Source organism: Culex pipiens, chromosome 3 (assembly GCF_016801865.2).
Source record: "Culex pipiens pallens isolate TS chromosome 3, TS_CPP_V2, whole genome shotgun sequence".
Classification (NCBI taxonomy): domain Eukaryota; kingdom Metazoa; phylum Arthropoda; class Insecta; order Diptera; family Culicidae; genus Culex; species Culex pipiens.
In genome coordinates, this window is record NC_068939.1 from 83881800 (window position 1) to 83896792 (window position 14993).

Genomic DNA, 14993 nt, shown 5'->3' on the forward strand with positions numbered 1-14993 from the left:
AATGTTAGTAAAAAACACAGCCAAAGTTGACCCCTTAAAAAATGACATTTTTAAAAACATTGGCAAAGTCACATAAAACAAGTTAAACTTCCAACCCTGAAATTTTCTAAAATTTTAAGAGTTCTTCTTTCCAATGCTTTTTAAAGATCAAAAATCGGTTGGAAAATTGATTTTTGGTGATTTTTTAGATCGAAGCCCGTCTAGAGGCGGGGTTAGGTTGTAGAGGGTTATGTTATCACATGGTGTTCACTTTGGATTCAATAGAATTTCACTTGGATTTGCCCCATTTGACTTTTCCCTTGATTTCGAAATGAAAAACACGTGAGACTTAAATGATTTGGTTTTTGATGGTGTTTGATAAAAAAAAATATTCGTAAGATGGCGACGGACAAAGACGGTTCAATTTGCGTTTTTGTCTTTCGCAAAATTCAGTAGAATTCTTATTTATGTGTGTAAACCTGAATTTGATTCGTATTAGAACTTGTTGGTAAGTTTTTAATAGAAAAAACAGTGAAAATTTACAAATGTACACGTAGACTAACATTCTTAAATGAATTTACAGAAATTACAGCTCCGGCGAAGTGGTTTGCTCGTGAATTTGTATTTTTTTTCAATCACTGACGCTGCATTGGCCGATTGATCCGGCAACTTCTGTATCTGGTCGCTTTATGATTTGCGTTCCGGAACGCACAACATGTACATCCGTCGGCAGTTCGCGACGGGTGCTGGGCAACCCGTGGCCATTCGATTCAGACCAGGTTTAGTCGGTGGAGGCCGTCTTCAAGCAGTTCCACGCCTTCAAGAACCGGTTCCCGCCTGTGCAGCAATACCACCAGAAGCGTTTCCGGAAGATTTTTTTCGTTCCGTAACCCGGACACCTGCTAACCGTAAAATGTGCCGGTTGTTTTTGTGCGATGAGTTGTAGTTATGTTATATGTATCATGGAATAACAATTTCTTGTTGAATAAAATTGATTTATAATCGGAATAAAAAATCTTTTCAAATAAACAGATCATGGTATACAATATTCATACACTCAAAATATTGTTCACCACAGTGTTGCATGAAAATATAGGTGATTTTTTTCCATCTGTATGTTCATATCAAATCTACGTGAAACTCAGGTGGCTAAGCTCCATCAATTTCCAAGCAAACCAATACAACCATACACCACATCACAAGAATTTCACGTCAAAGTTGCAACAAATTCACGCAGGTTCTACCTTCTGGGAATGTTACCATCTCATGATTTACTATTGGACTTGAAAGAACGGGGCGCTGGGGGGAGGTTTTTTTTTGCTTTTTTTTGTCAGGGATTTCTGAAGAATTAAAAAAGGGCTTGTTATTTTCACAATTTATTTTCAAAATTTGACTATTTTCACTTATACTAACACACATTACACATTGTTAATTACGTCACAACACATCAAACACTCTTGGCACAATATACATAATATTTTCCTTTGCATTGGATTGTCCAGCAAGTTTATTTCACACACGCGACTGGTCTGCGTTTCCGGCTCTCCACTTGCGGCTTGTGGGACAGATTGGCTGCTTTTCCTTCTTCCGTTCGCGTCCAGCGCCTTCTTCGCAGCCTGTTTTGCTCCCTTGACGATGTTAAACCTTGCGCACCTCCGGCATCATGTGATTGTCCTGAAATTTCTGGTTCCATGGCCTAGACAATAAGAACATAATAAATTAATTCAAAAATTGGCTAAAATGATGAGAAAAATACTTACAGTTGCTCGCATAAATCTAACTCCACAAATGGAGAAAGAATGCAGATTTTTCCGCAGTCGATAATCCACCGAGACAGACGAAAAACTGAAACCATGTTCAGCTGTTGAGAATCACCAGCAGACTGATTGTCCTCAGACTTGCAGGCCGGCTCAAAATTTTCAGACAGGAAAATCATGCAGCCTTCCATCTCTGGTCGTCGTCGTCACTTTTCACCACAATGTTGCATGAAATGGTAAGTGGATATTTTCCATACCACTTTGCTTGCGAATGTGGCATGAATTTCATGCAAACCAAAATCAGCTGACATGCAAGCCACGCCTCCAATTTTTCAGGCAAGAATTTCACGTAAAATTTAGTTGTGTTAGTGTAGGCTGCGTTGGAAGCAAGTAGGATTGACGTGAATGCATTGTGATAGTTGCATGACTCAGGTGAAATGCTGTTTGGGACCAAAAATTGGCTGCTACCGGAAATTTCATGCAACTATGTGGTGAAAGGTTTTTTGAGTGTAGCACATGAAAACTGCTGGAAAAACATTCCATTTACACTGAAAAATCATTTCAAATTCATGTGCAAACCATTCCAAAGTCATGTGAGCTTTCACTTTAAATTAACGTGTTTTTCATTTGGATTTGCAGCCTCGCGCGATGGATTTTTTTTCAAGTGATTTACACGTGACATTCACATGCAAAGTCGTATGGGGCAGATTCATGTGTAGAACATGTGATATTGCTATGTGCCTTTCTTTCAGTGCAAAGGTTGAATGTAACGTCGGAACAACAATGTCCAAAAAAGAAGCTTTTCAAATAAGTTTATTTAGATAAAAAGAATGGACACTATTTAAAAACAAAATTTAGAACTAAGGTCAAAAAATTGATTACAATTAAATGAATTTTGGTTTGGACACAATTCGCCCCATGTGTCCCATTTCGCCCCAGATGGCGGTAGCTCAAAAGTTGTAATTTGTTGTCCCCTAAACCATTTTTTTTTTAATCAAAGAAATCCAATCGATCAGAAAATCCCTTTTAAGACAGAATTTCGAATATTTGCAAAGCACTATTTTATGTATGAAGATTTGTATAAAGAAACCAATGATGCAAAATGGCTAATTTGGAGCTAAAGAATCGAAAGCTGATTTGCGAACACGTAGAGGATTGCCCCATTAGCTTTTAAATTGCAAAAAAAATGCATTTAACCATAGTCTAGAACAGGGCTGCCCAACCTACGGCCCGTGGGCCGGAGCCGGCCCGAGAGGTTATTTCATCCGGCCTTTTTTCAGCGACGCCTTTTAGAAACTGTTCAGTGACTGGCCCTTTTAGCCCTTCCTAAAACAATTACTTAGCTTAAAAAAATAAAAAATATAAAAATAAAATAACCATACTTTTAACATTGGAAAGAAAAAGTTTAATTTTCAAAAAATCTAAGTGCTGGCGAAACAAATTTTACATAAATATTGAAACGTATTTGAACAGCCTTGTTACTTATAAACAACGTTGTTTATTTTCGTTTGAATAAAATGTTCAAGCTTTGAAAAACATTCCTAATTTTTTTTTTCAGACAAAATTTAACAAATTCAAATTCAATTCATTTATTCTTCTTTATGAATAAGGAATGCGCAATAACTTTTTATCCATTTTATTATACTCGAGATAACTTCCTTGTGTTCTTCTTCTTTTCCGGGTCTGTGATCGATTTTTTAAATATTAGTTCGAAAATTTCCCTTTTCCAATATAAAAATTAACATTGTAATATGTTTTTGAAACAACTAACACTCAATTCGATCAGTATTTTCATGTATTTATTAATTAGGCATGAGGCAAATATCAGAGATATTTGAAAAAATGTTTTTGTTTGCTAAATACCTGCAGGATTGAATCAACTTTCCTGAATTCAATTTTGTTAATTTTATATTGCGATTGAATGAATTTTAAAAGTATTTGAAAAAATGTTTCATAACTTCTTCCAGCACTTGTTTCGAACCATTATTAATTTAAAAAAATAATAAAAAATATCCGCCCCGCAACCGCTTCAGGGAAAGCAAATCCAAAAGCCAAAAGGTTGAGCACCCCTGATCTAGGACTAATAAAATTACCCAAAAAAGAAATTTTCAAAACATTGGCAATGGCACAAAACAAGTTAAACCACCAACTCTTTTTTTTCTTTTCTTTTAAGGATACATAATACGGGGTGTATTTGGAATAGAATACGGGATTTTAAAGCCAAATTAGTGCTACGATTATATTTAAGAGTAGACTGCTACATTTAGCCAATCAATTATGTTTGGTAACCAAGTTGTATCAATTGGTTCAAATATGTTTCTATCAGTCAAATAAATATGCAGGGCTGTTTTTGTATCAAACTTCTTCACAAAGCATAAAAATCATGAGTCATGGTGGATCGGCATATTTCTCCATTTTTTGCAAGTCATTCCCATTTTTTGGACGCAAGTCTCCAAACCTTCAGAAATTCGATCAACACAACAGCAGTAACGGTCAATATCAATGCATTAAACTATCTCGTATGTAATGTTTGCATTTCACTTAATCTGCTCGTTATCAGCTCAATCACAACAACTCAGCGCGAAAGTATATAGAGCTACAAACAGTTGAACCGATCAGCAGTCATCACATCGCAGCGTTCAGTTCTTGTCAGCACTTCGTACTAGTAGCACAGCATCAACCATGGCCAGCATCGTCCGCAAGATCATCTCCAGCAAGAAGGTGCCCAAGGCTCCGGCCCCGTACAAGTGAGTATGAGACGTGACTTGAACAGCTACATTGTGTTGATCCTTACGTGATCTTTTCCTCCTACAGCCAAGCCGTTGTGGCCGATCGTACGGTGTACCTGTCCGGAGTCCTCGGCATGGAGTTGGAATCGCTGAAGCTGGTCGACGGTGGTGCCCCCGCCCAAACTGCCAAGGCCCTGGAGAATCTGACCCTGCTGCTCAAGGAGTCTGGGTCGGGAGTCGACAAGGTCGTCAAGACCACCATCCTGCTGGCCAACATGGACGATTACGCCGCGGTCAACGACGAGTACAAGAGAGGTAAGAAACCCACAGTGATAAGCGATAAGTCAAGAGGTCAAAGTTGAACGTTTGTTTGCAGTGTTCTCGTCCAACTTCCCGGCCCGGACGTGCTTTGCTGTGAACAAGCTACCGCTGGGGGCGGCCGTCGAGATTGAGGCCATCGCGCTGACCGGCGAGGTGATCCAGGTGTCCACGTGATTCGGTTCGAGGTTCGGGTTGGTTTGGGCTGATTTTTTTTATCCATCAACACCGGCGATAATCGCGTGTGCAAAGTGAAGTGAAGTAAGATTAGTTGCCAGGTTCTGGGCAATGCGAAGCTGTTAATTGAAGAGTCAATAAAGATTTTGTCGTGCAATATACCGCGTTTGAATATTGAGCTTCACTGCGTGTTTGCTTAACAGGTAATGAATGTACTGCCGTTCTACGCATAATTGTCCCATGTTCAAAAAAGTGCAACTGAGAAAAACGCGATTGAAATTTTTCGCCCGATTTCTGTGTTTCTACGCATAATTGTCCCGTGGGTTCCTATTCGCCCTATGTGTCCCTAATCACCCCATTTAGCAGTTTATCACCCTTATTTGTGATTCTCTTGCTATACAACAGATAAACAAAACATAATGCTTAGTAAAACTAATGATTCTGTGTAAGAAAATACTTGGTGGGACAATTACCCAAGTAACCGCGGGACTGTATAAGGTAGCTTTAAGTCCCATCTATATCAACATATAAAGTATTCCAATAGAGTCTCAAAACTTTATATTCACTTTATACGCATGGAGGTAAAATTGAGTGGCGACGGGTAGAGTTGATATAAAGTTATACCGTGGTAAAATGTCAAAATACTGCTTTACCGACAGTATTAAAAATAGAAACATTCAAAAAGCTTTGCGCAGCTCTCTCTTTCTGGGGAGAGTGCTTTTCTCGTTGAGATTATGTTGTTGAAAGCTTATTTGTGTTTTTTTGTTGATTTCCTCTACATTGGAGATTCTAAACGGCGTGTTGAATTGAATTTGTATGAGATGTTTCTCCTTGATGCGCTGCGCCAACTGTCTCGTCCGTTCTGAAATATGTATGAACAGTTGATGTTTTTCAATACATTTATTCTTCACTTAGCTACAAAGGTTAATCACGATATAACGCACTTGTATATTTACTTTTTTTCATCCTTTATTCCTCATTAATTACATTTCATGAGTGTGTAAAAGGAAACATGCACAGCGTCACAAAAAAAGCCACCACAAAAACGTCAGCACTCTCTCTCGCGGCGACCTCCCTTCGGCGAGGCAAATCGGACGAGATCGGCATCACGTCTTCGATGCGGCCAGGGCTCAAAGTGCCGACTAGGCACCCGGTCCTGGGGTCTTGAAGTGGTTTCCGCCGATGGCATGCAGCTTCCGCCGGTGTGCGCACTGTGGTGATTCTGAGCGACTTTTCAGCGACGCCCTGAGCGGCCAACGAAGCGCAAAAAACCTGGTCCTCCTCCTTTCCGGATTTTGTTTTTGCCATCGCAGCAAGAAATAAGAATAATTTTAAACAAAACCTAGTTAAATTTAATGTAATAAACTCACCTTTTTTATAGACGCGGATCGATTTTTCCAACCATAAACATAAAAATACCACGAAATACTGCCAAACTTTTATTGCCCTCACTAGAGTTGAGTTAGTGTTTTGAAACATTTAAGAAATGTCAAAGTGTGATGTAACATTAAAGGCTTACTTTACAGTGATATATAAAGTTTACCATTAATGCTTCAAAACATTATTGTGCTAAATGCTTTGAAACTTTAATTGGCTGTTCTATATGTCATTATACAGTAGGTAATAATGTTTCAAGCTACAAATGTTTCAAAACATTTGGAAAGTCTATTTAAAGTGTCATAGCATTGAGAATGTTTAATAAGAGTGAATTTAGAGTTTTGATTTAATGCTTGTGGTTACTTGGGTATGCGTAGAAGTTTAACGATGGGACAAACAGACTTGGTGTTGTTTTTAATGAGTTTCCAAACAAAGTACCAGATTTTATGTGTTTTTATTAAAGTACACATCAAACTAGACTTAAAAATGTCATAAAGTCAAAATCGTCCAAAACTGACATGGGACAATTATGCGTAGAACGGCAGTGTAAGTCGATCAACTTGGAAGAAAACTGATTTAAAAAACGTGTTTATTGATAGTTTGAAAGCTTTAATTTGGATGTCATGCCCTTTATCCGGGAGAAAGTTTATTGTTTAAATGTGAGGAAATGTTGGAAGTAAGAAGCGTTTATAAATTACTTTTATTTGCCACTTTTTTAAGCGTGAAAAAAATAATTACAAGTAACCCACATATTCGGAACACTTTTGCAGCTTTCCTGTCGAACTACTATTTTTATGACCTTCATTTGAACATTCTCTTGCTATTTCACTAGTAAAAGTAGTACTTTTTGAAAAAAAAACTCATTTCAAAACTGTTTTATCCAGAGCAGCAAAACACCTCCTCCAAATTCCTGTTCCATAATTGTGGGATTTTATTGTGCCTCCCACAATTGTGGAACAGTTTCATTGGTTTCAGTGTGCGAAGGGAATATTTTGTAAAAAAAAATGTGTACTCCTACAGAGAACCGAAGTTTGGTTACAGGGATTTTTTTTATTTTTTAAGCACTAACTTTGCTTAACATGGGCGCATAAGTTGAATGATGGAAACTCGATTATCCGAAGGCCTCGGAAAAATTTCACTTCGGATAATCGAATCACGAAAAAAATAATCTTTTAGGTGTCTAACTTTTTTATTGTCAAGCTTTAGTATGACCCCTTAACTACGCTGAAGTGATTTAAAAATTTGATGTCAGCCAATATGGCGACGACGAAATATTAAGAAAATGCATTTTATTATTTAATAGGCAATCAACTATTCAAATTTGACTAAAATGTGGTAGCAGAACCCAAATTTGATGTTTAAAAACAAGAAAAAGAAAAAAAAACGAAAACATTCTTATTAGTTCGTGATTCGATTATCCGAAGTCCCAAACAAACCTTCGGATTAACGAACTTCGGATAATCGAAACTTCGGATAATCGAGTTTGGGCTGTACTTACAATTAAAGCAACAATCTATGTAGTCTACGAATATTTGACAAATAAATAATCCAGCTTTTTAAGCGAAAATGGCGTTCGAATGGTGAACGCCCGAAATGTCAAAGTCGCGCAGTGGTACCAACATTACGAAAAAAGTGTGCCATGGCATGACAGCCGCATTTTTTTTTCTAATGTTGGTGCTACTGCGCGATTTTGACATTTCGGACGTTCAACATTCGAACGCCATCTTCGCTTAAAAACCTGGATTTGGTTATACCTTTTTTTTCATGCTAAATTTAATAGGTAAACTAGAAAAACAAACAGGTACCACTTTTATTTCTCACACATAGGTAAACCATATTTTTCTAGTAGATTAATTCTAAAAAAATAAGTTTAATAAATTGCCTCCAGTTCAAAAATTAATCGAAGTTGTTCAACTTACGACCGGTCCAAAATAAAAACGAATAGGAAAGGTACGTAATTTTTGAGCATGTGTTTGTGAATCATGTGTGAGAAACGAAACTACCTATTGTCGCTCTGGCACTAAACCGAATCGAGCGATTTCCACTCTCGCCGCACTTTTTCTCTCCGCCTTTTTCTGCCAAGCTTTATTTGGTATTACCCGATCAGAGTGTAGCCAAGTTTGTTATGATTCCTCCATGTTGTTTTGATTGGCGAAATTTTTTGTCGAGGGATGAAACTTTTTTTTTTGTTTATTTAATAAAAAAACAAATAAAATATGTACTATTTTTATCTACAAAAATGCCCATCATTATCATCCAAAACATCCGACGGCAACACGCAAGCACTGATGCTATTTATTTTGCAAAAAAATGCGGAGAGAAAAAGTGCGGCGAGAGTTGAAATCGCTCGTTTCGATTTGGTGCCAGAGCGACAAAATGTTGTCAGTGACGTTTCAGCACAACATATCGTTACACTCAGAAATGAAGTTGATAAGTTTGCGAAGCGTAGTGTCGGAGAAGTCGCCGCAAAAATTCGATTTATTTCCGAAACCACAATATGATTCCATCCCCTTGCGTTTTATGAAAACGTCAAATAAAACTGATGCTTTCCTTTGACAGACTAAAAAGCATCAACAAAACGTAGCGGAGCGCATCGGTTCGCTTAATTTATCCTAATATTTTAAATAATTTTCGTGCTTTTTAGGAAACTGAACCACGATGCCGAAGTACTACTGTGACTATTGTGACACTTACCTCACGCACGATTCACCTAGCGTCCGCAAAACGCACTGCACGGGTCGAAAACACAAGGACAATGTGAAGTTTTACTACCAGAAGTGGATGGAACAGCAAGCGCAGCACCTAATCGACGCCACCACGGCCGCCTTCAAGGCCGGTAAGATCCAGCAGAACCCGTTCACGGCCGGTCCTCCGAAACCGAACGTGACCATTCCTCCGCCTGGGATGGGAATGGCCGCCCGGCCTGGCATGATGCCCGGCATGCAGCAACCTCCGCTGATGATGGGAGCAAATCCGGGTCCGCCGATTATGGGCATGCGACCGCCGATGATGATGCCGCTGGGGATGCCACCGGGACTGCAGATGCATGCGATGCGCCCTCCCATGATGAATGGGCCGCCACCGCAGATGAAATAGTAACTGAATGGACTTTTAACTTTAAACTAAAAAAATACCTTTTGTAAGCTAAAATATACATCGCTTTAAAAACAATCTTGTGTGTTTTCATTGATGAGATATTCCGTGCGTTTGGTTGAAGAAGTTGTGATTTGACAAAAATCCGTGTTTAGTTAGTGAAAAGTCAATTTAAAATCTGCAATGATATTTTTTCAAGAACGTTGATAAGTCTTCTAATAGTCTGGACCTCATGCCTAATTTTCCTGTTACATTCTTATTGGAATTCCAAATAAAATGCAACGTGAATTGCAGGCATGAGTCCAGACTGTTAAATACCACTTATGCTATTTTCCAGTTAAAAAAGCAACTTTTTCGACGGTTTTGTTCGAACGCGAATCAGTTCAATACGGAGCGTCGGATCGAGGTGCTTTTTGTTGCGTTGGGTTCGTATAAGCCCAAGGAAGGTTCTTACACCAAAAAATGACATCTTTGGCCACTCTGAAACCGATTCCGGAAAATCTGCAGATTGTATGGGAAAAGTTACGTAAAATTAAATGTTGATCACAGGAGGCTAAAAAAGCAAAAAGCTAAAAATTTAAAGAAACGAATAATGGAAAAGACAAAGTTTTTCGGGTTTAGCTTCTTTCCTATAACTTTCCAATTGAAATTTTATAGAAAATGGTTGATATCTGGAGCAACATTTAAAAGGGGTGGTACGGCATGGTTCTTACGACATTTCGTCCTATTTAAACGCGTGTAATGAAAGGTCGAAAGAGCAATGTCGTACCGCCCCTTCCAAATATTGCTCCAGATATTGACCGTTTCTCTCGAAGGTACACGCCGCGCGGTATTTCATAATGTGCCGCAGACACTGTGCCAGCAATTTTCTGCACTTTTGGTGCAATAAAAAACATGCTCGACAACAATGCCATGCAATTCGAAGAAGAAGATCAACAAAAACAAAACGCGCAGTATGGGATTGACAGCGCGCATTTCCCGAAAGTGCGGCGCGTCGTTTCGAGGCTGGTATGCCGCGTGTCTTTTTCGGGAATACGCGCAATATCAATTAATAAGAAACATGCATGATTATTTTACGAATGATCCCAATTCGGTAAAAGTCTGTTTTTTTAATTGTGGGAGGTTCAATAACATCCCACAATGATGGAACAGGCAGTGTTTTGTTACACAATCTACAGTCTTTAAAAAACACTGAAATCCCGATGGTTTGACACCAATTGTTTCACACGAACGGGGCCACACCCTCTTTACACAGAGTTTACACTTACTATACAAAACGTTTGGTTTTATAGTAAGTGTGAGCAGTGATGTCAAGCATCACGACGCTCATTTTTGGTTTGCGGCACATTTTTTGTTTGCAGTGCTTTTCAATTACGGAATTTGACAAAGTTGTGAATGAAAGACTTGTAGAACACACCAAATCGTACAACTTTGCTGAACATAGTGTTGATTTTTGATCAATACAAAAAAAGTTACAACCAAAAATGCGTTAGGCAAACAAAATCATCGCGAACCATTGGTCCTGAGGTCAGAAATCTTCTTGTAACTTTTTGCGTATGAATTTTACAGCTATACAATGTTCTGAAGAAATGTTGCTGTTGGTGAGTTCTACAAGTGCTTCGAATTTTGTCGAATTCCGTAACTGAAAAGCACTACAAACGAAAAATGAGCGTCGCGATGGTTGACATCACTGAGTGTGAGTCCGGTGTAAAAAGTGTCAGTTCGTCACTTTCATTTTGACTTTGTCAAACCAACGGGGTATAAACCAAAAAATGTCAAACGAAAAAGTGATATCCACCGGGGTTTGAATGTAGTCCTGAAATGCAGTTTTTTGTTGACAAAGAACAACTTTTTCTAGTGAAACAGCAAAAGACTCGTCCCTGAAAACAAAAAGGTTGCCTAATAGAAAAGTTGCCTTGTGAATTCTTTTGACAAATTGTTCCAAGTTTGTAAAGGAGGTATTACACTATGACAAACAAACAAACTCGCACTTTTGCGAATATATTTGAATTTGGAGCCATCTCAATAAAATGGTTTCATTGTTTGTCAAATAACTCGGCACGGAGTTCACTGTCTCAACTTCTAATGATTCAACCGTAATACCACAGAGAAACCGACGTAAATCATTGAACATTTTTAACATCATAAAAAATGTATGGTAGTATTATACAGTTCCAAGCAACTGTCAAACACGTGTATCAGGATTGTGCTTAAACCACTTGTCCTCAAACTCCCTTCCCTCCCTCCATCCTCCTGCGTGAATTGTTCAACAATTTGTTTGAATTTTGTGTTTGTTTTCCAGACCGCACCCATTGGTCAAACTTTTCTAGCAAAGAAATAGTAATAAAATAACCTTAATCGAAATAAAAATTTGGGTTTTCCCATACCTTTTCATTGCAATTCCGAGTTAACCTTATTCATACTACAGTCCAGACTCGATTATCCGAAGCCTCGATTGTCCGAAGTTTCGATTATCCGAAGTTCGATTATCCTAAGGTTTGTATGGGACTTCGGATAATCTAATCACGAACAATTTTTTTTTTCGTTTTATTTCTTTTTCTTGTTTTAAACATCAAATTCGAGTTAGGCGACCCCATTTTAGTCAAATTAGAATAGTTGATTGCCTATTATATAATAAAAAGCATTTTTTTCAATATTTCGTCACCGTCATATTGGTCGCCATCTTGGTTTAAAAATTTGTAAATCACTTTAGCGTAGTTTAGGGGTCATACTTAAGCTCGACAATAAAAAATTAGACAACGAAAAAAAAATCGTGATTCGATTATCCGAAGTTTCGATTATCCGAAGTGAAATTTTCCCGAGGCCTTCGGATAATCGAGTCTGGACTGTATTGCTATCATGTATGCTTCAGATCAACTTGATGTATTTACATTTAACATGAAAATAGAAAACCTTAAAGCAGATTCGAAAACGAGTTCATCACTCGAATTGAAAACATAATTTTGCCTACACCATTCAGTGATATAAAATGGTGCAAGGGAAATGAAGCATAACGAAATTCATCCCCATTCACTTATAGTTCAATGAGCCGACTCTTCGCTAGCCTCTAAAAAGATCAAACCACAACCCAGCAACAACCGCGCATGGAACGCATTTGAAATTCACCAAACCTTCAATTAACACAGCTAATTTTTTGAAAAGAGTTTAATAAAACTTTATTTTCAAGAACAAAACAAGTTAGTATCTTATAGTTACTAATAAAATAAATGTCAGGTCAACTATCAACTAAAGTCATTAAGTAAAACTTATCACAATCACTCCCTTAAATCGAAACTTATTTTAATTCACTTGTGGCGCCACTCCAAACGCCGATATCAGCACATTAACCAGCGTTATCAGAAAGATCCCGATCGTCACATAGTCGTTGATTTTGTTCGCCTTGCAAATCTGCTGCTTGTCGTTGATGTCGTACCGACTGTTCAGAATCAGCCCAATGCCCACGGCCACCTGAATGACCAAGCTGACCGAAATGAAGATCAAGCTGAAGTAGTAGTACGGATGCCGCGCGAATGACTCCAAGATGTACCGCAGCTGGTTGGCGTTGGCCGAAACCAGCGCCAGGTCCATCATGCCCTGGGCCAGGTTCTTCTTCTGCTGGTACGTGTTGACGTTCGGGATGACCTCGCCCGTTGCTGGGTTGATCTGTGCAACGCGAAGAGGTGTTTAGAAGGTGCTTTATAATGACCCTTAGAATACTATACCTGAGCAGTTTTAGGCTCAACTTTGGGTGACATTTCAAGATTGTTTTCCACGTCCATCTTCACTAGAAAAAAATACTTTTCGTTACAAAGTATGAGTCACGAAACCCAAAAGCAGACAAAAATAGAAACGAATTCGCTTGATCAAGATCGAGCCAAGTGTGCTGACGGACGATCAAACTTGCACTGAAACAGTATTGAGCTCTGAGCATAGCGAGCCGAAAAAACCAACGCAACTCTTTTTTGGATCTGTGGTTGAGCAGCATTTCTCTCACGATCCGTGATCACTTGTCAGAGAGAAAGAGAAATTAATAAAAAATGTTTGCTCTGAAGAAAATTGTTTTTTCATGGTCTAAACTCACTCTTGACTCCTTCCACATAGAATTTTCAAAGTTTTATTCTAAGCATTTTTAAAACACTTGTCTTGTTTGTTTTTTTTTGTGTTTATTGTTCTATGCTTAATATACAAACTTTATTTAGTATCTTTTATACTTTCTTGCTAAATTTGATATTTTAAATAAAGAAATGATTGTAGAATCCCTATTTGTAAAATAAAGCACAAATGAGATAAAATGACACTGAGATAAAATTAGCATGGACTTAGGATAATCAAGACTGGATTGTGCAAACATGTTGAGTTTTTAACTATCCTGAGAAATTCATCTTGGATCACATAAAACAACAGCACAACTGCACACAACGTTCAACTAGGTAGTGCAACTTGCAGCATGCACAATGAGTACAATTTTAATGTCACACTTTACGGCAAACGCTAAAAGATCTTAAAATTAGTGCAACGACCAGTCGATGTGTGTAAATGCACCCATCATAAACGTCACTCTCGATTCGGACATGCCAACGATCGGCGGTAAATCACCCTCTCCGTGGGTTAATCAGCATTTCCTTGAGTCTCTTTGTTGGCAGTTTCTGTTAGCGTCCCTTTTAAAGAATCAACCCCACCGGATTCACACAGTTTTGTGTGACACGGGGTGTGGTTTTTCCCCCGTCATTATGCTGTTACTACAAAAAAAAAAGTAAAAAACAGCCAATTTTAGCCTCTATATATGTATTACTCATCGTCGATTGACGTCACTGTTCCCATGCAAGTATGCGTTCTTCCTTCTGTTTCTATTCGTAAACAATCCCTACACATACATGCTCATAACTGTGAAATTAGTGGAAAACCCATGTAAAGTGGAAAATTGCACCTGTTACAGCACTCACGTGTCCTGCGAAGCAAAAACAGGTTCATTTGGGGTTTCTCCCATCAATATATTAGGTTTGAATACATGAATAGTTTATTCACGAAAATCGATACAATTACTTTTTTATAACAATGTCTAAAAAAGTATTTAAAAAAGTTATGTGAATCAAAAGACATTGAACTTTTGGATAAATAAAAACAAGCCAACCAACACTTTGTTATTAACGCGTGGTCGTTTTAGTCGTCTCAGGAAATAAAAATGTTAATACGATCAGCCGGCAAGCCCAACTTACACATCAGTATTTGCGACGTACGGCTCCTATACAAACACACCCGTTGAAACAACACACATCAAACGTAAAAAAAAAAACAAAAATCGTCCAACCGTGAACTTGGCTGTGTGTGGAGTAATAGTGGAGTGCATTGGAGTAATAGGACAGTTGTTTTACGATTCAAAAATCAAATTATTTGCTCTACAGCATTGCCTTGGCGTTCTCGATTGCGAGATTCCTACTCGAAACTAGGTGTTCGAAGGCTTGATTGTTGAGGCAATTTGCAAACCTCTTTTTACACCTAAGCTTCCATCCACCCCGGGATTCGAACTGACGACCTTTGGATTGTTAGTCCAACTGCCTACCAG

General features: G+C 38.3%; 3 protein-coding genes across 3 annotated transcripts; 2 read left to right on the forward strand and 1 right to left on the reverse strand.

Annotated features, from left to right (window-relative positions):
- Positions 1-4300: 4300 nt before the first annotated feature.
- Positions 4301-5117, forward strand: LOC120427120 (rutC family protein UK114). The gene is made up of 3 exons (XM_039591973.1): positions 4301-4483; positions 4551-4780; positions 4842-5117. The coding sequence occupies exons 1-3, from the start codon at positions 4419-4421 to the stop codon at positions 4958-4960; spliced, it is 414 nt and encodes a 137-aa protein (XP_039447907.1). The 5' UTR covers positions 4301-4418; the 3' UTR covers positions 4961-5117.
- Positions 5118-8566: 3449 nt separating this feature from the next.
- On the forward strand, positions 8567-9508 carry LOC120427119 (U1 small nuclear ribonucleoprotein C-like). The gene is made up of 2 exons (XM_039591972.2): positions 8567-8917; positions 8982-9508. Exon 2 carries the CDS (start codon positions 8996-8998, stop codon positions 9431-9433), a length of 438 nt encoding a protein of 145 aa, XP_039447906.1. The 5' UTR covers positions 8567-8917; positions 8982-8995; the 3' UTR covers positions 9434-9508.
- Positions 9509-12567: 3059 nt separating this feature from the next.
- On the reverse strand, positions 12568-13345 carry LOC120427121 (ninjurin-A-like). The gene is made up of 2 exons (XM_039591974.2): positions 13153-13345; positions 12568-13093 (listed from the first exon to the last, which is right to left on the reverse strand). Exons 1-2 carry the CDS (start codon positions 13207-13209, stop codon positions 12731-12733), a joined length of 420 nt encoding a protein of 139 aa, XP_039447908.1. The 5' UTR covers positions 13210-13345; the 3' UTR covers positions 12568-12730.
- Positions 13346-14993: the final 1648 nt, after the last annotated feature.